Source organism: Urocampus carinirostris, chromosome 4, assembly GCF_059441175.1.
Source record: "Urocampus carinirostris isolate Australia breed hairy pipefish chromosome 4, RoL_Ucar_1.0, whole genome shotgun sequence".
Classification (NCBI taxonomy): Eukaryota; Metazoa; Chordata; class Actinopteri; order Syngnathiformes; family Syngnathidae; genus Urocampus; species Urocampus carinirostris.
This window is the reverse complement of record NC_142352.1, coordinates 43,689,519-43,714,148: the sequence shown is the minus strand read 5'-3', so window position 1 is coordinate 43,714,148 and position 24,630 is coordinate 43,689,519. Positions and strand designations below refer to the sequence as shown.

The 24,630-nt window shown below is 38.7% G+C and overlaps 1 protein-coding gene across 3 annotated transcripts in view; it reads left to right on the top strand.

The window, feature by feature from the left end:
* Positions 1–33: 33 nt before the first annotated feature.
* elp4 (elongator acetyltransferase complex subunit 4) overlaps positions 34–24,630 on the top strand; it is a 98,826-nt gene continuing 74,229 nt past the window's right edge. For all 3 annotated transcript variants that reach the window (XM_088334662.1, XM_088334663.1, XM_088334664.1), the window contains exons 1-7: positions 34–253; positions 2,282–2,317; positions 8,471–8,592; positions 11,428–11,562; positions 13,234–13,370; positions 15,868–15,955; positions 19,240–19,428. In XM_088334662.1, coding sequence (XP_088190788.1) covers positions 76–253; positions 2,282–2,317; positions 8,471–8,592; positions 11,428–11,562; positions 13,234–13,370; positions 15,868–15,955; positions 19,240–19,428 — 885 coding nt within the window. In that variant the 5' untranslated portion in view covers positions 34–75. The remainder of the gene's footprint in view (positions 254–2,281; positions 2,318–8,470; positions 8,593–11,427; positions 11,563–13,233; positions 13,371–15,867; positions 15,956–19,239; positions 19,429–24,630) is intronic.

Below are 24,630 nucleotides of genomic sequence, written 5' to 3'. Positions count from 1 at the left end.
TGCGAACAACAAAGTATTCTATGATTGGTCAGCCATTACCAAAACACGGAAGCCGTCATCGCGCTTCAGAGCAGTATGGCAGCCTCCGTCAGACGTGCCTGTGAAACCTCTGCGGAACGTATGACATCGAATACTACGAGTTTTCAAAAGAAGACGCGGAACAAGTTATTAGCTATACCTGGGACGAGGCTCTCGGTGCAAAACGGACAGCTTTTGGTGTCTACCGGTGTCACGTCTCTTGACTATCTGCTTGGTCAGTGTGCTGTCATTTGAGTTTGAACAACAGCAGATAGCAAATGTTGCTCGCATGAGTAGCTGTGGAGATTTTAATATTGTCAGTGCCATCACTAAGAATTTATAGTTCAAATGTTACATTGCGTTCATAGACATGCATGGCAATTTCCTGAAATGTAAAAACACGTGCTTGTGAATAGCTGCAGTTGTGATTTACTTTCTTACACGCATTTCATTTATATCATGTGTGCGGCACAGTTCTGAGGTCATGGGTTCAAATCCAGCTACCAACCTTCCTGTGCAGGGTTTGCATGTTCTCCCTGTGCTTGCGTGGGTTTCCTCCTGGCACTCCGGTTTCCTCCCATATTCCCAAAAAAACCATGTATGTCAGGTTGATTGGCCAGTCAAACTTGTCGCTAGGTGTGAATGAGCGAGCGAATTGTCTGTCCCTGTATGTATGGTTGCTATTGAGTCCATATTACTTATACCTGGAAAGTATCTTTTGATTTTCTTAGGATTAGCTTACTGTTGGCATGTTGCCAAAATGCCATCAAGAGATGCTTCCTCTAAAAAACAAATAAACAAATCGCTTAAATGAATAATTAAACATGGGAATGAGCGAGCGAGTGAGTTGTCTGTCCCCGTGTGCCCTGCGATTGGCTGGCAACCAGTTCAGGGTGTCCCCTGCCCACTGCCTGGAGATGGCTGGGATGGACTCCAGCCCCCCCGCGACCCTAATGAGGATAAGCGGTACGGCTAATGAGATGAGATGAGATGAGATCTTATAAATGACTTGGGTTGTGTGCCCAATGTTTGTTTGCAATGCGTACTTGTTTGAGCAGCCGCATGCAAAGCTAATTTTGGCATTCAGGCTACACGCTAACAGTTAAGTGAGGCTAAGAAAATAACAAGATACTTTGCTGACATGACTAGATAGAAAGATAGAGAGATAGATACTTTATTCATCCCCGCAGGAAAATTCACGTTTCACTAGTCATTTCACATTGACACTAGTATAGACTCAATAGCAACAATCATACACATTTGATTTATCTTACATGATATGAAGTGTGCACTTGAGGAGTGCCCCGGTCCAACCTTTTCACTTTAATGCGTTTAACCACAACTGTCTTATTTTTCTTTGAAGGAGTGTCTGCTGAGTTTCTGTAAAACTTACTAATGTTATCATGCCTAATATATTTACCACAAGGAGGCGCTAAATAATACACACTGTCTCTGAGGCAGATACATTTGCAATACTGATATATTTATAAATCCTTATTTATTTTTCTCTTTGTGTTAATAAAGAAGTGTTTTTACTGTAAAAGCGCTAACGGGGGTTTTAACTTTTTTCAGCATTGGAAAAGAACTGGTTTTGAAAAATGTACATCTACTAGTCCTCTTTTTAGCTGTGTCCAAATTTAGCACCAGTTATCACAGAAAAGAAGCAATGCATATGTGCATTTAATTAAATAAAATACTTTTCCCTTAAGTTAGGGCAAAAAAGTTGTATGCTAAATAAAAATATTAATTTTGGAATATGATCTTATTAAAATTCATCATGTTTCTTGGGTTGCAGGAATGCTGGAGCCTATTCCAGCCATCTTCAGGAAGTGGGCAGGGGACACCCTGAACTGATTGCCAGCACAGGGCACACAAAGACATACAATCATTTACTCGCTCATTCAACCCTAGGGACAATTTGGACCGGCCAATAAACCTGACATGCATGTTTTTGGAATGCGGGGGGAAACTGGAGTGCCCAGCAGAAACCCATGAAGGCACGGGGAGAACATACAAACCCTGCAGGGGTAGGCTGCGATAATTGCATTTGAATCCTTAAATTCTGCACCATGGGGCTGCACGCCATCCACCCAGCCACTCTGGTACCCTTGTTGAAATATTTCACCAAATATGTGTGAAAAAATCTGATCAAATTGGATTGGGTTACTGCTCTGTGTTGCATAAATAAAATAATGCCTGCACTTTTGTCATGCATAAGAGACTGAAATGGAAGATTATTTATTTATTTTCAAATTTTTAACAGGTGGCGGTCTAGCAGTTGGAACAGTGCTTCTCATAGGTGAGCCTTTCCTCTTATGTCGGTGTCTTATATCCGAATTACTGTATTGTATTTGGGCACAAATACTAGACACGTATCATTTACTTGTTAAATGACAGTTCATTCATAAGTGAGAAGAAAATGTATACTTTTCTTGATAAGGTGTGCTTGAGTGGTTCATGTGAACATAAATGGGTCTATTAAGTCTTAACTTTTTAAATTTAGTGCTGCCAAAACATTGCCTTTAATCCAATTAGGCTTAAAATTGCTTTAGAAAAACTGCTTTAAATTGGGTAACAGCTTCAACTTTGATAGCACTAGTTATAAAAGATACTGTTTTCATACAAGGGATACAATTGGCATTCCATGAACATTGCATAAAATATTTTAAAATGTTGCAGCTCATCTTCGGAGTGCGTCAGAAGTGATGCAAAATTGCCTGGGATTATTTTAGCTGTTCAGTTTTCAAGTTCCATTTTTGGGATTATGTTTTTGGTCATATTCGGTTTAGTATTACAAACTTTCTAGCAAAATTTTTTGATTCTATTTTTCTGCCTTTTTTTATTCAGGGATCAGAATTTTCCACGGATCCGCGGATTTCCGCTGTTTTTGAACCCCAAAGGTCATTCCCGTAAATCGTCTAAATTCGATGAGAAAATATTTTGGGGGGGTGAGGTATGATACGTGACTGTTTCATCACCCCAAGTTAGCAGTTAGAGATCGCGAGAAAAATCGGCAAAAAGAAGCGCAGCGCATTAGATCTATAACACACAACGTGGTTTAACCAACAAATAGATCGACTCCTACCATTGGTCGATAGGTTCGCTGATAACCAATCAGCGGAGCTTTTGTTCAGAGCATTGGCTTTCTCAAACATGGCGCTCCTTCCGGTCTTTTCAAACGGTGAAATGAGTGTTTGAAAAAGTAAATATGAAAATACTAAGAAAAGAAGACGAGGCTTTTGTCTCCGAGATTGATAAAGGAATCAATAAATTTAAGTGGTCATGGCTGGAGAAGACTGTCACAGTAAACGTTAAAATCGGCGCAAAGATCGAGGAAGTTACAGAAACTTTGAGCCAGTTCATCGCAAAGTGTGATGTTCCAGGGAAAGCAAAGTGTCTATACTGTGTCGATCTGATCAATTATGGTACGCGAGGTTGTGTGGCACTGATTGATCAGGCTAAAATGAACAAGCACAAAGAAAAAATAGCTTGCCGGCGATCAAATTATGCACTTGGATCCGCATTTAAAATCGGCAGTGAAACTAACAGTAACACCACCGGTTCAACATTATTGGCCGTTCCAAATCCTTCCACTTCAAATACTAGCAGCAGTCAACCACTGGTTCCCCTGTGTGACAGAAAATCCCAATCTGAGGTATTTATAAATCTATTTATTTATGAAATGATTTCATCTTTTGTGTTTATACAATATTTAGAACAGGATAAACAAAATTTATGACATGTATTTTCTTTAAGCATGTTCAGTTTTTGCATTCTATTTTCAAATTAATGATGAATGATTATTAATGTATATATATTTATATATATTGTTGATTAGTAGCTAAATACAAGGTCCATCTTCATCATCAAAACACAACAACAATGGTGATGGTTGTAACATTGTAATCCCCCAATTGTTTTAAACATCTTAAAACTGAAAAAAAATACATGGTTTCTGTTTTGTTGGATTTAATTCATTCTAGTGCAATTTTCAAATAGCAAATAAGATAAATGCTGTTGGCTTCAGGGGGGGCGAAGCCCTGGACCTGGCCGGGGCCTGCGGCCCCTGTTCCCTGGCTATTTCAGCTGAAAATGAAAATCTCCATTCTGATCCCTGTTAATTATTATCTGCAGTTAGGCAGAAACATGCATTTTTTTCAGCTGAACAGGCTCGTTGTGTTTATCTTAAATTTAAGGTGTTTATAACATTATTTGATCAAAATGCTTCCAGAATCTATGTGTTCTCCAAAAGCAAAGCATGTTTTCAAAACTACAACGTCTTCCTGTAATTTATTATTCAAAATAGACATTAGCATGGCATGTTTTTACCATATTCTTGTTTTTACTTGAAGCTACAAATATGTGTATCTAAGGCCTATTCTTAAAGTGATGATATTCCTTTGCCCTTTAATTCGTCCCCCAAATCGATGCAGGCGTCAATGATTACACACTAATGTGTTCTTCCCTTGCATTTGTGAATCAATCCACGGTTGGTTTCGTCTGGTAATGAGAGACACAGTAAAGGTGAATTGTGTATGTACGTCTGCGTTTGTCTCTGTCGTTGTGTGTGTTCCATGTGTCACAAAAAGAGCTCTGTGTGTGCATCCGTTTTGTTATGTGATGTATTTGTGCGAGTGTGAGGGCAGGTCAGAAAGAGTTCGGGGTGTGTTTGTTTATGTTTGTTTCAGGCAGTTATCTCCTACAGTCTACCCCTTGAGCTCTGATGGCCTGTTTGCGAAAGTCAGACATAAAATTATTAGGCCGCTCTTGTCTGCCTTTGAAGTGTCTTGAGCTGTCCGTCTACATTTGTCAACTTGGGGGGTTGCAGGCTTTGCAGTATGGCTGCTGTCTGAGGATCTTGCATCTTTTTTGGCTTCTGCAAAATGAGGAACAAAGCTCTTACTTGGACTTGATTTTAAGGATTAACTAATGAGCAGGATAGTCATTAAAAGTTGTTTTACATAGCAAGATCTAACTGAACTGGCAGATATATTTGAAGTTAGTGTCTTACGTTGGTGATTGTTATGTGAACTCAGCTCAAGATTTGGTTCGTGCTGCCACCACAATTATTTAGGGCCTCTAGCCCCTGGGCTTAGCCTGTTTTTTATTTCATTTTTATTTTGGATAATTACTGACTTTGAAATGTCAGTGAGATTTAAATGAGATTTATTTTTTGTAGGAGGAAGCTGTTAATTATCAAAAGCCCATCACTGTTACTTCCCAATACACTGTCGGAGTTACCATAAAAAGATGGGTCTGAACGGGCTGGGTAGTGCTGTGATTAGAATTAATGAGATTAATTCGCGATTTTAAAAATGGGCATGTTAAAAAATTGGTTAAATCCTGAAATACAGGGTAGGAATTGAATAGTTACATTTGAATTACTTAAATCTCGTTCTGATGATCATACTTTTGAATCAATCAAACAATAGTTACTAGTGAGTTAATTCTGGCATTCTAGCAGTTTAGTCACAAGCTATAATTATACATATTTTCACAAGCTGTATTAACCTTTTCTTCTCTAAACATTCTGCAGTATGTATCTTATAAGTCAATACAAATATATTTTCATAAATCTGTATTGAGTGAGGTTTGTTGTTAACAATATATTTAGATCAAAGTTGTTCGGACTGACGGATAATATAGAGATTTAAGGTTCTGTATTTTTGCTCAGCTGCATTACGATTTGAGAATGGAGATTTTTGGGGCGGCAGTAGCTCAGGAGGTAGAGCGCTCGTCTTGGGATCCAGGGATCCCAGTTCGAATCCTGGCTCGTCCGTGTTACATGTCGAAGTGTCCTTGGGTAAGACACTGAACCCCTAATACCCCCAATAAGCAGGTTAGCGCCTTATATGGCTGCAAGACCGCTATTGGGAAATGTGGAGCACATTGTAAAGCGCTTTGGGAAGTCATTGACTTGAAAAGCGCTATATAAAATGCATATCATTTCATTTCATTTTCATTTCATTTTTTTTTTCCTTTTTTGTCCTTTCTTTTTTTTACTTTTCATATTTCTCAGATAAAACCCTGCAAAGCAATTGGGTGATGTCCGACAATCTCGCTAAAGCCAATGCTCATAATACTGAATATAATTTTGATAAGCTTTTTAAGTTGCATTTTCATGTTAATGTTCTGCATTTATATAGCGCTTTTTAAGTCAATGAAGACCTCCCAAAGCGCTTTACAATGTGCTTCACAGTTTTTCCCCTTTTACACACTATTTTAAACTTGCGAGTAAAACGGGAGAGGACCGTCCAAACCCTCAATGTGCACAATATCAAGCTTAAAGGACCAATTGTTTTTCGTTTGATAAACATTCAAAACAAGAAGAGAATACACCGATGAATTTTGAATTTGCAAGGAAAACTATATAAATATCAATACATTAATGCTTACAATATTTGACGAGAACTGTAGTTTAAAACACTATTTCTTCAATAAGTATAGATATGTTTGCCTTTGACTATACTATCTACCTTTTGACTGAAATATTTTAGAAGAAAGGGGTTGTTGGGGGATGACCTACATATCTTATTTCCTAATACTGCTGCTTTGGTCAATATAATTCAAGAGAGTTCTCCCCTATTGGTTGAAAGCAAATAAGCTGGAGGTTTTTCCACTTTACCAAACCTTTGTCACAATAAGCGAAGTTGAAATTCAAATAAGTCAAAATCATCTCTTGACTATGCAAAAATGACTTACCTTGAAGTTATGACTTTGCCCCCTACCTTCCTTTTGCTCCATACCCCAAACTACTCACCCCACCCTTTACCCCCCGCCTCTACAGCCTAATGACTCCTGGAGGTTCCATTTGTAAGGCTCCCATAGAAACATAGCTACAATAGGCCCCATCTTGAGAGGGCCCATCTGGGATTCTTTGTGGGGCCTGCTGAAAGCCACAAAGGCCTGCTGACCTAGAAAACCATCAATAAGGGAACAGGGAGCCCCACCGACAACAAATTGAAGAGCCATGGAATTTCCTGGGCCATCCTCGGCCCATAGGTGAAGACATAGACTAAGACTGCGGGAGGCAGATTCCCCGGATGCTGGAGGATGACGCATCAGCATGTCATTCCAAAGCTGTCTGCTCTGTGCCAGTTACCTTTAACTGTCACTGTCGCCTTTGTTTCCTTGCCCACTAATTTTCATTGTTTGGAGAACCCTATGAAATCTTTACAAAATGCTGATTGTGACAGGAAGCAGCTTTGGCATGCTGGGAATAGTTATTTGACCTGCTTGGCAGTATCACAATGATCTAGGTTTTTGTTGGTTTTGTTTTTCTTTTCACTCCACTCGAGAACATTGCTGACTTCAGTGCATACTCCTCCATTCATGACTTTTAACTTCTGTGGTTTTAATGATCAGGTGGTGTTTCAAAATTAAGGGACTGCATCCTTTAGAGACTCTTTAGAGACTTGCAATGAAAACCAATTAAACCAAGAAATATCCAATGTCCTCACGGGCTTGTATCATTTTAAAGTACCTACAGTTTGTTCGTATCATTCAGCATTCTAAAAAAGTGGTCATAATTTGAGTGGCAAACACTGTTTTAACACATACTGTACAATGGTAAGTGTATTTATCAATTTCAAATTGATATAGTGTACATAAACCTCGCATATCTTACACACTACTCAGTTAACTCTATATAATACATGACCATTTACATAGCTAATTGATTAAAATAAGCTTATTGGACCTAGGGCTTCAATATAAATTCCTTTTTTTATTATTTTACGGGGTAGAATTAATTAGGGACTAAGATGACAGAAATCTGATAACTATTGTACTTTGTCTACCTCAAAACAGTAACTTCTATCATATCAAACTGTTTAACAATCCATGAAGCTTGAAGACATTTTCTCAATAAATTCACTCAAAAAGTGTAGCGCCAAACAAATTTCTTCAAACATGATGCATTTGTTTTGTTCACGGAATCCTCTACCTCCTCACTGACCTGACAGTAAGAGTATCTTTGATTCAGTCAGGTGAATATCGTGAGGTGAAGTCCTTTCCAACCTTGACAAGAGATTTGAAAACATGATAGCCAAATCACGCAGCAACACCTATAGTACGCCCCTGTGCCACATTGAGTGCCATCTGGCCAAATACTTAAACCAATTATTGTCAGGTTGCAGTGATGTGTAGGCGAGTAGATGAATTCAAAGATATGATCTGATGGAATGGTCGGAATGGATTGACAAGAACCTTTATACGCTATGATCGACTCTTTGTTTATGACATGAAGGTGAGATGTCAGAATAGTGTCTTATGGGTCTCTAATCATTAACTTCAAATTTCTTTGGCTTATGTTCTTCTGTTACACATCTGAGATCACCTGATATTTTACCATCCTGTGTGTCTCTTATTGGATACAATGTTTTTCTTCCATTGGAAATAAACAAAATAAGTTCCCTCTCTAATGTTGCCATTTATGGTTTCTTTCCACCAGAGGAGGACTGTTATGATAGCTACTCCCATATGATCCTAAAATACTTCCTGGCAGAAGGAGTGGTGTGTCAACATGAACTCTTCCTAGCGGCGGCGCATGATCACCCGAATGACATCTTCCAGGTGCATAAAAGCAATTAGTGATCTTAAGATATTGAGTAGGAATTTCTTCAACACTGTGATATTGCTTACCGGGATTTTAATAAGGGTTATGTTTACCCTGTATTAAAAAACATAATATCCAATGAAACATGTTTTAAAGGCAGTTCTTGAGACAATCCATCAATTGTCAGTGTACAGTTGAAACAATGACGAAAGGAACACGGTAGTCAAGATGTGTCCAGGTCAGCGGGGGTATGGTAAAGGTCGCGGGTGGCATGGTTATGGTATTGTTGAACCGTTTCCCTGAAGCTTTGCTGTGTGAAGAGCCCTGCAGTCCCAGAAGCTAAGTGCCAACCAAAATACAGGAGGTGGGCCTCTCTCACTCTGATTGATAGTGGGAGGGGTCACAGCCTCACCCTCTCTTTACATATCAAAGGTTTATTAGGACAGGGCCACTCTCAATGGGAATAGATCACATTATTTAGTGTTTTCTTTCCTATTAACAGCTAGCAAGCCTTCATTGCTTAGGTGGACATTGACCGGTTATCTTTCCACAAATACAAAGTCAACATATCGTCACTGTCATGTGAAAATAACTTATACTTGATTTTTTTTTCTGTGTGTTCATTACCTAAATCCGCCCTCAATGTTTTATTAATTGAAATTAATCAAATTGCTTATTTTATTGATATAAATATTGTGAAACCTTGTTTGCAAAGAGATTAAACATTGCATTCAACATGTAATTAAGACTTTAAAGGCAAAAAACAGCTAAAAGACTTGGATAAGCAAAACATATTTACAAAGTAGTGCTTAGACACTGGCCTACGTTGTAATAATAGTTTATGAATTAAAAAGAATGGTTCGTTGTAAAAATAGGGCAATTAAAAGAAGTTCATCTCTTATCTCAAAATTCGACACAAAATACTCCATTATGACAATGTGAAAATTTTTTTTTTTTTTTTTTACTTTTTTTGAATTTATTAAAAATAGAAAACTAAGAAATCACATTTACATAAGTATTCATAGCCTTTGCCATAAAGCTCCAAATTGAACTCAGGTGCATCTTTTTTCCACTGATCATCCTTGAGATCTTTCTACAGCTTAATTGGAGTCCACCTGCAGTAAATTCAGTTGATTGGACATGATTTGGAAAGGCACACACCTCAGACTTATTGCAAAGAAGAATGGGCAAAACTGCCTAAAGATAGGTGTGCTAAACTTGTGGGATCATATTCAAAAAGACTTGAGGCTGTATTTGCTGCCAAAGGTGGATCAACAGAGTATTAAGCAAAGGCTGTGAATACTTATGTAAATGTGATTTCATAGTTTTCTTTTTTTAATAAATTCTAAAAAAGTAAAAAAAAAAAAAAAACTTTTTCACATTGTCATAATGGAGTATTTTGTGTAGAATTTTGTGATAAGAGATTAAATTAATACAATTTGGAATGAGGCTGTAACATAACAAAATGTGGAAAAAGTGAAGTGCTGTAAATACTTTCCGGATGCACTGTATGTTCTCCAAACGACTATTTTTAAAATATACTCATGTAATTCCAATAAGCTTTCATCTCACTGCAGTTCCTTGCATTACAATTTCACACCAACAGAGATTATCTCATCATCTCATCAGCTACACCGCTTATCCTCATTAGGGTCGCGGGGGGGCTGGAGCCCATCCCAGCCATCTCCGGGCAGTGGGCAGGGGACACCCTGAACTGGTTGCCAGCCAATCGCAGGGCACACAGGGACAGACAACTCATTCGCTCATTCACACCTAGGGACAATTTGGACCGGCCAATCAACCTGACATGCATGTTTTTGGAACATGGGAGAAAACCGGAGTGCCCGGAGGAAACCCACCCAAGCACGGGGAGAACATACAAACTCCGCACAGGAAGTCTGGAGCTGGATTTGAACCCACGACAGGTTCCCATGACATGAACTGTGCCGCACAAGCGCTAACCACTGCGCCGCCGTGCTGCCCCAACAGAGATTATTGAAAAATTAAAAGCAATAACTACAACATTCAAAGGCTGTTACCTGACAAATGTAAATGCTTGAACATGGCATGTTGGATCAAAAGATGTAATTTTCATTCAGATACATTGTCTTTTATGAATCCAAAAAGGACACATTGTAATATAATACCACATAAACCAAATTACCACCTACTCCAATTAGATTTGACAGTGAGATAAGCCTCTGAAGCACGATAAATGGGATTTGCAATGTTAAATTTAAGTTGTTGTCAAATGTGCAATTGATATCAGAAACTCATGCCTGCCACACATTGTGTTATGCTTCTAAAGCAAAGTAAGACTTCACTCAAACATTGCCTAAAATTAGAGTTGCCCGCTCAGTGGACAATTGCATGCTTTGTGAGCATGTAAAGCTTTTGGAAATTTCTTAAACATGTATCGTTTCAGTATTTGATTACATACAAAATTGCCAAGAAAAGGGCACACTGAGTAATTAAAAAAAGATTTACTTTGTATCGAAATGTGGGGCTTGTTCACATAATATATATTGTAACTGCCACTGAAAATATATATTTTAATCTGCTATATCATCCACTGGTATATTCAAGGTCATAAGTGTCAAATGTGTTTCATAGTGGGTGGTTGAGTCTTACAAATACCTTTCAAATAAAATAATGCAGATTTAAATTGCAATTACAATCGATCATAACTGCTGGGTAAGGTTGTGCAATATGCCGGCATGACCCCATTTAACCAATGTTTCCTTGTGAACAAAGGAAAGAGTGAGGATTTAATGCAATGACTGTGAAAAATATAAACTATGTAAGCAATTCAACAATAATAATTTTAGCTATCCCATCATGGTTTTTGACAGGAGCTTCCTGATCCCATTTTGGATGATGTTGTCATGCACCATCCTGCAGACCAACCAAGATTGTCTAGTGAGCCTCAGGATACTTTGGATGCCATGAAGATTGCCTGGCGTTATCAGAATCTTCCAAAAGTACAGGTAATCAATTGTACTATATATGTTTCGCTACATTTAAATATATTGACTTAGTCAGGTTCCTATTTGACGCCTAAAGAAAAGACCTGCAGAGGCTTTTTGGTCGTGGTGCTTTTGCAATTGTCTCCACTACTAAATCCATCAGAGTTCTGAATTTCTTTGTGAAGTGAATGAGGCCTCAGAATCTCTTTTGAGAGCTAGAGCAGATTACTCACACTTAGCTGGCAATAGGTAGGCTTTTCACTGTTCCCCAGCCATCATATACACACGCTGGCACCCCTGCTTAGCCTGGGAAACAGGGGTACTTTGCAGCCTGCGCATTGACATGTCTGCCCGCTCAACCCTATGACCCAGACCTGTGCCTCTGTCTTCGCCCAAATCCCTGTCTTTCCCCCTGCTAAGGTCGGCAGGCCTACACTCTTTCTTCCGCTTTGAGAAGAAGTGACCCCCCCCCCCCCCCTCTCTCTTTTACGTCTCTGTTCTCTCCCCTTTTTTGGTCTATAATCCATATCGCTATGTGGATTAACAGCACCACAGTTTGTCCCTGGTGATCCTCTCCCTCTTTCTTTCTCCCTGGAAACTTCTTTATGTTTGTGTCCTTTCCTCACCTCACCCCCTTACCCTGTAAAATCGTCTTTACAAACCCAATGGTAAGCTCCATGGCAGATTTGCATCCAAAATTCACCCCTAGAGTCAACACTTACTTTCTCCCTACACACACCTCTCCCGGCACTGCCCACTGTGGTTCTTTCCCGATGAAGACATCAGATCAAAGGTGAGGCTGTCAGGGCACGGAAGGAACGCTAAGCGGGTTGCCAAGCTCACAAAAAGAAGATGAGCCCCTGAGCCCCCCCTCATGCCCTGCTGACCTCCTCGTCTCGCTAGGAGAAGGACACACTGGGGGCCCAAATCCAGATTAGGAGTAGATTAAGGGTGCCTCTGACAATGGAATCCCTGGTTTTACTGAGAGAAAGGAGCTAGAACTCTCTATTTGAGCTGCAGGAAAACATCCGCCTTCCCCTGCACCCCTGACAAGTTTTCTTTCAATGCCAGAAGTGGACATTTATGTGAAGAAATGATTACGAAAGTGTTTGTAGTGGTTGTTTAACTTCTCAGTTTGGGAATTGAGGAATGACCCATAAACAATGCAGTTGCTTTCCCATGGTGTTTTAAAGCACCCCCAATGAATATCTAACAATAACAAATGTGACAAATTCCTTCTTTAAATACTATTTCTTAAAATATGTTATTGCGAATCAAGTAAAACGGGGCCCATTGTCGACTGTTTGGATTTGGAATTTGCATACTGTACATCACAATGATTTAGTGAATTTACAGTCCTCTGTTATGTGTAGAAGAGATTACATAAAAATGTTTTATCTGCAGAAAACAAGTGAAGTGGTATTTTACAAAATCGTGTGTTTATAATGGACCATTTTGCCAGAACATTTCTTATACTGCACTTTGGATGAACTGAAATCCACATCCTCTCAAAAAAAAAAAAAAAAACACCACCGCCACTTCTACTGCATGTGTGACAAAATTAGGTAATGGAAACATTAGACACTTATGTACAATTTCATTCTTACGATTCTTTTTTTTTATTTTATTTTTTTAATTACCGACAATAACGTTATCTTGTCTTCACATGCTGGTGACTTTTTCTCCCATCAGAGTGGCCTTGCATCCTTGTCTCGATTTGGCCACTATTATAATGTTTCCAAGGCAATGGAGCCAGAAATTCGTGAGGCAGCCAAGTGCCACCACTTCTATCTTCCTGAACATCCCAGCCAGTCATCAGCCACACACAGGTAAAACAACATGACATCATCCGTGAAACACTTGTAAACCAATGAGGCACCATCCCGAGAACACTCACAAATATATGCGGCGTTGTCGACAAAATATTGTTTGTGCCACAAAGTAGTGCTTGTGAGCAACTATGGCATTGCTTGTAAACTGAGTTTGTCAGCAGACTAAAGTAAGACAATTTTAAACTAAGTAGCCCAATAAAAAGGTGTTTAAAATATTGCACACTGAAAGACTTTTCATGCCACTTTTTCAGAACTATACTCGTTTGAAGTTCAACTATTGTTACTTGTTAGGTAAAAAAATAACCAAGGTTTAAATAAGACATATAAGTGCTTATTTGGTGAAAATAGGTTAGGTGATTAAAGTAAATGCACTTTTATTTTCAAAAGCAATAACATTTTTTTCTGTTTATCAACTCTTCTATGGATTTTGCTTTTATTAATTTATTTTTCTTGTTCTTCCAAAGATGAACAGTTAATAAAAGTACATTAGTGACAATGGCTCTCCTTTACAACACAGGGCATTACAGTAATGGGGGAAATCCTCCACAAAAATATGAATAAAGGAATAAAAATGCTTGAAAACAAAACATTGAAAATTGTTACCAAAAATAAAAAATATATATAGATAGATAATAAAAATATATATATAAAATAAAAATATATCGAATGAAACACTTTCAACATATATTGGCAAAATACAAGCATAAGAAATAGTTATTGTGATTGCCATTTAAGCAGAAAAAAAATCTGTCCTAAGTAGCTTTGCCACCAGCCTAAAAGGTTCGGTCCTTTGGAAAAGTTGTGTATGCCTATTCAAATACGGGTCGTGTTTGCTTGGCAACTGTTTGATTTTGCCGTGTTGAGTGTACTTAGGGTTCACAGGTCAGGCAGACTCTTTACTCAGAGAGTGTTGCTGAGCACACAAGGGCACACGAAGAGGCACACTCACTCACTGGGTAAATACAGCAATCTGGAGAACAGAGGATGAGAAGGAGGCTTTATGGGGTCTCTTTATTTCAGCAAACACTGCTAAACACAGCAACAGTGCAAATACATTAAATGCTGTGGATACACGTTTTATGCCACTTTCAAAGTGCACTGTATAGGTTAACATAAATACTGCCCATATTAGAAAGAAGCCCTCGTTAGTACATTTAGTTGGAATTGTTTTTAGACATCTCTGCAGGTTTGATCATCAAGACATTTAGACAGCTGGAAACTACACCTGCACGGCACCATTGTGCCCCCAGCCCGCCCGTCACCGCTGCGCTTACATAGACATGCATGACATGCACACACATGTGCCAGACTAACTCCAAGCAGGCTTCTCCCCCTTGCACGTGTCCACAGCCCCTAGCTGTTAAATTGCTCCGTTTCACTTGAAGGCATAATTGGCTCAAATTGCTCTCTAGGTGATACAGATCCTGTTGTTTAAGACTAAGCATCCCCCTTGGCTCACCCCCGTTTCCCCCTCAATGAAAGCCAAACGTTGAGATAAAGAAGCTTCCCCACGTATGATCCTAATTAGCCAACGCGCTAGCCCTGTAGCTAAGCACCTAGACCTTATTGGTACCTGAATGAGGGGTTCTCAGTAGGGGCAGCTGACAGACAATGACATTTCACACAATGGCTGCCAAGCAAAGACAACCTTTCACTAAAGGGTTCTTCAAGCCATCTCCCCCCAACCCTTCTTTGGAGCTGGGGCTTCGGCAAAGGGGCCTGTGAGGGTAGGTGTCCCTCTTTCACCAAAACCAGCTCTATCATTAGTCCCAGCGGGGTCAGGAGCCACCATTGTTGCACTGAATAAATGAAATGGAGTACATGTATATACTTGGCACAAGTGTAATCGACACAAGTGTGTATTACTATTCCTAATGCGGAAGCTGTTGATGTGTGACCGATATATGTGTATCAGCTCTTCGCAGCCTGCAGATCAAATTGATAAGTGACACTGCGGCCCACTGTGACTCTGTGCAGACTGGTCATTAAAATGGCAGGGCGTTCTTAAGTGGAGGGTCCTGTGTAAAAAGCTGGGGTTAACATTCCGATTGGCCGCCCAATAGGCACAAAATGAGCTGAGCTGTTGGTTCTGTGTATGCGCTTTGTCAGTGGTGCAGATGTTACCCTTGATTAAACACCAAAATGCTGTCCAATCTTTGTATTTGATTTCAGCGTAAGCACGTCTCATACGTCGGTCTTGTCTGTGTCTAGGCACGATCAAAACCTCGGGGGAGCTGACAGAGGACCAGTCATGTTGTAATTTAATCAAGCAAATAAATTAATTGGATCTCTCGATAGTGACTCCAGAAAAGCACAGTCAGGAGGAGCATGCTGCAATCATAGCGAATTAATCCACGAAGATGATAGGCTTTCCAATTTGAACAGCATTGTGTCCATTTATTTGGCCTCCAAATTTTTTAGTTTTCCCAATGAAAGTTGTCTCATGTTGTCTCCCTTCTCTGTAATATGTCTACTTTCTGCATTTTATTTCCAGCCCTGTGCTTCAGGCCTATGCTGCATTGCTGAAATCTATTGAAGATGTCATATGCAGGGAGGGCTTCAATGTGGCAGCAGCACCCGTGGTAAGAAGCAACAAAGAAAGACCATTTCAAATTACAAATCCCCTTCATGCACATTTTAAAATAATACATTTTGGCATTATGTACATGGAATGCAAGTTGTCAAAATGTCTCACGTTATTCTCAAATTACATGCTGATAATTACTTAATTCATATTTGACTATACTTTTGATTTTTGAATAACATGCTTAATGGCCCGGGGTTGCCTGGCTTGGTGTTGCCTGGCAGAGCCGCATTTAGCTCCAACGCAGCTTTGTTGTTATTTTTTAAGGGTGCCTTGACATGAAACCTGGCTAAAAACACTCCCAGAAGCCTAAAGTATAACTGTAAACTTTCTCAAAAATCCATCGAGCCGTTTCCGGGCCTGTAAGCCACATACGAATGCACACACATGTCCGTGTGCAAACTGATCTTTTTACATAGATTGTGTTCACTCCACACACAAAAAAGCATACATTTGACTTAAACCAAAATTTGAAATGATTCAGATTTTCCCCAAAAATATGATATAATTTATAAAATAGCTTCTTGAACAAATTTTATTAAGAAAAGCCCTATTAACTTGCAGTTTAATTCTGTTTATTGTCTTTATGATCTCTGGCCTCTTGCCCTTAACTGTACTCTTTTGGCACAGTGGTTCTATAGGCCAAACTGTAGGAGTTAAGCCTGGGCTCTATTGTTGTTGTTGTTACAGCAACGTTTATGTTACCAAAGTTGCCCCCCGCTGTGCTTCACTCGTCAATTAAATAATCTCATTTACAACCCGATAAAGAGGGCATATCAGTTTATGACAAGTTTAGAGAAATTAGTTTCATGGGAAGACAAAGTATTTTTTTATTTATTTGTGTTTGTGTACTTTCCCAGTTCCTCTTTGGGGAAACTATGAGGCAGCTGTGAAAAACTCAAACAATAAGGTTTATTTTTCTTAGATTCCTGTGATAGTTCTCTTAAAGAAGCTTAGGTCGTGGTGTAAGGAGAGGAAGTGATGGCGCATGGGGTAGAGGCAAATTTTGGAGGGTGTACATAATAGAGGAGGAGGGCTGTAGCAGGCAAGGAGACCAGTAAAAATAAAGTGTGAGCAGATGTAAGCTGAGTTTGTAAATCACTGGGAGCTCTCACCTCAATAAACACGAAGACATCCCAAATAAAAGGCAATTCTACTAAAGGTTAAAACCCTCTCACAGTTTAAGACGGACTAAGCATTCTCCCACTTTCAGTGATATATATCCCACTGCTTTTTTTTCTTCGCTTTCATAGTAGTGTGATTGCATTGATCCCTTGTTTCGGGGTGGGACGTTTTAAGGGAAGTCACTCCAGCCTTAGCAAGGCCCCCTTGGCCGTCGATCGGGGCTTTGGTGCCAAAAATGTGCTGGGGTTTCTGGGTGGCGGCCATATTGGAAGCCTGTCTGACAGGTCCATTGTGTGTATGTCAGATGGCCCCTGTGATTGGGCAGTTGTGTCCACTCACGTTTGGGCCCTGTGTTCCGATTGTCTGTACCGCTGAGCCCACTGTCCAGACTCATATGGAGTTTGGGAATACAATCCCAAACCCAGCACCTATAATTAAAAATGACAAGCTGTGACTCTTCATATATAACATACTGTAGTGTGTGAACTTGGAATGGAACAAGTATTTCTATTTTTGCTGACTTGATGTTGTTATATTTATATGTTATTGGTGAATTGGATCAAACATCCGAGATTTTTTTGTCAGATTTTTGGTTAAAAACCATTGGCCTGAATCTATATTTTTTGTAACTTAAACAATAACCTTCTACAAAGGCGTAAATATCCATTGTTTTGCTGCCCCCTAATGTGTTTTAATCTACTTGGTGCAAAGCATTTCAACTCCCTTACAGGAATAATTAAACATTTAAATAATGTATATTTAATGTTTTGAGAAAGCATTTAATAAAAAAAAAAATAATATGGGATAATATAAAATCTCTTATTTCTAGATATATATGACAAATTCTGTCACCCTGCTTAGGACATAATGTTTGTTTAAGGAGGAAACGCTGGGGAAAGTGGATATGAGTTGTTGTCTTTAATTACGATTAGCTGCAACACTTACATCCAGCCAAAACGCCTTTTGATATTGTGTTGCGAAAATCATATTGGGCAAGAGCATAATTTCCAAGATTTTTGATATTGTTTTAAGATGATTCATATTGTATTCCTTAGTCATCATGCAAGTCGCATTAACATGTTAAATTGCACAATAAGTTAAAAATCCTTGTTAAGTCCATGTTTACAGTCATAGAGAAAAATATTTTTTAGCAAAGGTATGACAATTTATTAGCCAGCATATTTGTTGGCTGCAATTTAGGAATTTTAGGGGCTTGGTGCTCGACCTATTCCTTGTCACAATCTCATCTCTGTTCTCATTGGCATGAAAAGATTGACCACCATGGTCTTCTGAGATGAGTACTTATTTTTATGTTAGAAGTATATCCTGTGCCAAAGTAACAAATGTTTTATTGTTTCACAAATATTATTTCATGTTTTATGATAAATGGTGATTAGAGGGGTTAAGTTATGCAATTAGTTTTAACAAAAAAAAAAATCAGTGTTGGCAGACATCGATTTTGTCCGGTCTGACTTCTTAAGAGATAGAAGACTGATCGGTTGGAAAATTCCAATTGTTGTAATCCTATTTTATTACATCGTATAATCATCAGTTATTCGTCAGAATCCTGTCAAAATAAGTACTCAATTTAGATATTAGTTAATTTATTCATTTTTATTTTGACAGTCTATTTCCAAACTTTAACTGTCATTTTACATGCTAAGATTTAGAGGAGTAATCATGATAGCCAACATGTTTTTCAAAGCACGGGAAAAATAAAAATAAAAATTCTGCACTGGCCTTGGGTCACGGGTTTTATGTCTATAGTTGACTCTTGTGATATACTATTTGTTCATCATTTTAAATACAACACACATGTGTAAATTTTTCAGGCAACGTAAATTTATTGACTTCACTCTTTAGATAATTTTTGTCTGGCATTATAGATAGATAGATAGATAGATACTTTATTCATCCCCGTAGGGAAATTCACACTTCCAGCAGTCTACCCCGTTGTTTATTAACAGATTAACATGATGAAAATGTGGTACAAACATGATGGTTTATAATATTTCAATTTAAAACTAGTTAACTAACATATATTGATTGAATAATACAAGTTTGGATTTGATGAATCAATTTTCTTCCTACTCCATTTCAACATAAAATATTTGCGTATTGGTATGTTCCCCCTAATTTTTGTTTGGCCTGTTTTAGACAAAACCACGCAACATCCTGCGCATTGGGCTTCACTCACTCGGCTCACCTCTGTGGGGTGATGACCTCTGTTGTAAGGACAAACCAAAACACAGCCACGCCCTCACTACCTTTCTCTACGGTCTCCGGGCTCTGTTGAGGTCATCACTTTCAGTTGCAGCAATTACTGTTCCTTCGCATCTCATTCAGGTAAGACATATGAATAGGTTGCCACAGTCCATAGATCTAAAATAACATTATCAGGTGCACTTCCATTATCCTCAGTTTAGCACAAATGCAATTTTTGTGGATGCAAACTTCTCATGAAAACACACTTATTCACCCCAAAACCTTTGAATGTTGTAAACATTTCTTACGCTCTCATAAGTTTGTTTTTGAAATGTGTTGAAAATGATTTTTATCGCAATTTCAGCAGTTGTCATATTATGATAAATACTTGACTCAACATCAATAGGATAATGACACCTAAAATGTGGTAGTATATAAACAAAAATAGATAAATCCATTTAATATTAGCAGTCCTCTTCTAACTTTTCAAATCACGGCAATGGCTATGATTTTTGCTAAATGACAGATTTTATCTGACATATCAATTATGGAACTGTAACTTGGGTGCAGGTGGGCTTTGCTCGGAATTCAACCCCTTTCTGTTCCGACGACCCAGAATTATTTCCAAACAAGATTAAAAAACAATATGTCATGCCACATATCATTGGAAAGTTCTAACTCTTGGGATTCAAGATATGATGACCACTTAAAAATATACTCATCACAGAAACATCACAATCAGTCTGAAACGAGATACACGAAAAATATAAAGCCCGCATAGCTCACTTATAACGTCTCATGAGAGTCCGCTCAATGAAACGATACCCAGCAAATATGGTGTGATTACATTCATGAAAGTTCAGTGAATCCAACCGTGCAAAATATTTACTCTCAAACAATATTTACTGCCGACCAAATAAAAATAGAAGCAACCCTGCATTGTTTGACGAACTTTGTTGTATCCGTCTGTTTCATTACTCCCCTCTAAAAATAAACAGACTCGTCAGATTATTTTAAATATTTCCATTAGCCACTAACCTTTTGATTGACACTGCTTTTGGCCAATTGCTTGCTTTTTTTTGTGGTCCTTAGCCTCTGAACACTTATGAAGGACCGTATTGAAAAAAACTATTTGACCAATTTGGCTTCAAAAATCTTTATCCAATAGTGACCGACAGGGTTCCCGCGGATCCTTAAAATGTCCCAAAAGGCATTGAATTCAGTATTCTAAAAATAAGGCCTTAATTGACATTATAATGTCTTGAATCCAAATTTAAAAGTCTTGAAAATGTGAACACATCAGGACTAAAAAAACTAAAAAAAATTAAGTAACATTTATCAATAGTCTTTTTTAGCAACTCAACGATTTACTTTCTTGGCAACATCGTGTGACCACAATAACATAACTATTGACACGTTGATGTGGTTTCAGTCAGGCCTTACAGAGCAGACACATGTCTCAGATCTACCCACAATACACAATATACGGACAGCGATGTTTACTTTGGACCATGGGAAGGTGATCATGGCTAAATGGCTAAGAGCTGTGCCAGGTAATGTATATGTGGCAGAGTGTTTGTGTGCAAGAAAGGTGTTTTTTAGTTTCAATTGTGTTTTTTCGTCTACTTTAAATCAGATTTCAAAAGGCATTAAAAAGTCTTGAATTTAACTTGCCTTAGGCTGTTGGAACCCTGGACTGATTCAAATTTGGATTGACACATTGGATAGCCAATGAATTTCGAACATAAATATCTACACATTTGCGGGTTGCATTCAAATCAGAGCAGAAGTTAAATGTGTGCAAAGCCAATCGTGATTCATTTTTAAGCACCATTATCACTCCCAAGTATGCACAATCATGGATTCACTTCTAGAAAGAGAAGTCAAACATTTACAACTCTTTCACAATTTTTTTTAAAAATCTGCCCAAAGAATACACGAATTCCAAGTTTTAAGGGCTGTGAACTGGTCATCTCCAAATGGCAACTTTTGGAAACGCTTACACCTACCATTAGATAAATGTGTAAAATACAGTGTTTAGTTTGTAATCAAATTTGACAAAGTACCAGGTTAGGCTTCACGCTATTGTCTCTCTTGTTTTCCAGCTAAGATGCCCATGCTATACTCATCTGCAGGCATTTAATTGCAAAAAAACCCAGGCCAGAATAAAAACCTTATTTTTTGTATGTTCAAACTCAGATAACTTAATGTTAGTTATGTATACCAAAACCATCCATATTCTCCTAACAGTTCAAGAACAGTATTCAATTTACTTTGGGGACATCTTAGATCGGGATTTCAGGCTAATTGTACAGGAACGGAAAGGGGTTTAAATTCATAATCAATGTAGTGTCCTCTCAATTTTGTGGATTAATGTTATTGTTGCTAAACTCTGTCTGCAGTAGACATCTTCCTCTTATGTCAGGCCTTTTCACAATAACACTCCATGAACAGCATCTAAAATGTTTTCTGTTTGTGTTCTTCGAATTGTATTAATTGATTTCAAACTGAAAGTATGCGCTTGTGTTTTATTGTCTTTTACTGTAAATATCCCGGCGGGTAGTTGTGTCTCAGGGTGTGCATGTTTTAGACGGGGGTTGTGGGAGTGTGCTTGCATGAGTCTGTGTCCAGTCTGGCCTCTCAGTGTGAAGGTAGAGTCATCTGCTGAGGCATATGGCAAAGCACAGACCTCCCCCGGACAGTAGACCTAAGAGGCGTGATCACCAGAGGAGCCAATTGAGACTTTCTCCTGTTAACATCTTGGAACTTTTAGCCAATCTTGAAATTTTCGACCATTCTAATGTAAAACAACCATCTTAACGTCTGTATTCGTTATCAGACTTGCTAGAGCAAAATGACCACAAGAGTGGTTACTTTAAGAACAGCTGTGTTGTCACAACATGCCCTGGCTCCACGCCTACGTACTCCGTGCTTCTCGACTTTGGCTTCATCAAAAAAGGTAGACTGGCTAACTAGCAGATGTCAGCTGTGGTGGGAGCAGTCCCCAAGTCCCTCATCAAGCCTGGCCTCCAAACCCCCTTCATCTATGTCTTCCTCCTCATCCACCCTGGACATATAGGAGGAGGGAAACTTGGATCAGGTGTTGGCTGACCAAGCCACCATTGAAGGACAACTTTTGAATGTTCTTGTAACCACTAGAGTAGTTATCAAGAGTGGTTGAGGCTCAATTGAGTTGTTTTGGTTTTGTTAGTCAAGTACTCTTGGCTTTGATAATTAGCTTAGTCAGCTAAGACTGGGCTTAAAAAGACTCTCCCAAGTGATATTGGTGAGTTCAATGGCCGACACAGAGGTGGTCCCATTATTCATTATTGAGAACTTTGGAAAGCTGAGCCACTCACTGAAAGCCTTCTCCAAAAAGCTACATGCCCCAGTCCACCTGAAACATTAATTAGGCTTGTCCTGGTGCTACCTCCTACTCTCACTTGCTACCCTGCCTTTTATACCAAAAAACACTATTTTTTTCCTCTTAAAATTTGCTCACATACACCTCGCCTGCTTGTCAGATTAAATGCTTTTCTGACCCATGCAAAGACTTTCACTTACCAATTCAGTAGGTGTAGAACATGCAAATAATAATAATAATAATAATAATTTCCTTTGTATTGTCATTCTTTGTAACAATGTACACAGAACGAAATGTCGATACACCTGACCCATTGTAGCGAGTCGATGCAGCCGCAGCCAATAGAGGGCGCCGCCATTATACCAATTAGGTATGACTCGGCCGAGGCGCGAACCAGCAACCTCCCAGTCTCAAAGCGGACACACTACCATCTAGGCTACTGAGCTGGTAATGAATTATAACAATAAACAGGGTTGGTACAGGTGCTTGAAATCCTTGAAAATGCTTGCTTTTAAATGTTGCGTTTTCAAGCGTTGAAAAGTGCTTGAATTTTGGGTGAAGTGCTTGTAAATTCTTAAAATAGTTGCCACAGTTACAAGAAGTCTGCTTAAAAATGACAAAGACTCTGCTCCCTGCTGGCTCCACTTTGCCATTGCAGTTCTTCCATCGTGATGTCATTTGTTTGTATGGCGTTGTATATTAGGTGTTCTCGCCCCCTATGGGTCACGCCTAAGAGGACAGGTGCATGCACCTCCTCCTTGTTACATGTCGAAGTGTCCTTGGTTAAGACACTGAACCCCCTAATGCCCCCAATAAGCAGGTTAGCGCCTTACATTGCTGCACGGCCGCTACTGGGAAATGTGAAGCACACTATAAAGCGCTTTGGGAAGTCTTGACTTGAAAAGCGCTATATAAATGCAGATCATTTTATTTAATTTTACCCAACACCTATACTGGGAGAGATTTGGCTCTTACACACATATTGTTCCTATCCATAAATATATTTGCAATTTACTTGAGATCTAAAAATCATATGTCTTGTTAAATACACTCGAAAGATTAAAATTTGTCTATGTAAATTGCAGATATATTTGTGGATCTGAAAAATTCATGATTCAGAACAATTTTCTTTTTTAAATGTACTGGAGAATTTGAAAATTTGCTCTTGAACATCCTTAAAAGTACTTAATTTTTGGCCATGAAAAAAGTGTACAACCCCTAAATAAAAGGTGATCATCTAAAACACTTTTTTTTAGCCAATGAACCTTTTGCAATGTGGTTTTCTTTTCATGCATGAATTAGTGACACATTAAGTAAACAGCGTAAAGGAGCATGTTTCTTTTGATCAGGATTTGACTTTTGAGGTTTACCACCATTATTAGTATCCATATACAAGCATCAACAAACACTCGTCTCCTCGTGAGTTCTAACTTAGTCTTTGTTGAAAAAAAACAAAAGAGGAAACAAAAAGAACAGCAAAACAACGAAAAAAGAAGAAATAAGCATGCTTGTCTCACAATATAACCTTCTCACGGATGTCTACCATGTTCATTGGACTGGCATACAACTTCCAGTTGACCCTTTCCTGTACTCAGGTTGCATGCTAGGGGGGCTTTTCTGGTTTAAAATATGTGAAAACTAGGTTAATAAGGCCACTGTCTAAGTAACATTTTGAGGCCTTCATGCTGATGTACACTAAAAAGGACATTCTTATGTTTATAGGCAATAACATTGTCATCAACAAAGTTGCATAGACCAGTGCTTTGCATAGGAAGATTTTGATGTTTTAAGTAGCCTCCTTCAAATGCGTGCAGTGAAGCTACTTCATAAGACTTATGAGAAATTAGTGTAAATCCTTACAATTTGTTCGGAAGTCAAATGTCAAGTCATGTCACATTTATGTGTATAGCCAGTTTTCACAATATGTCTCAAAGGGCCGCACAGGCCACATTTACAACATCCCCTGATCAGATTCCTGG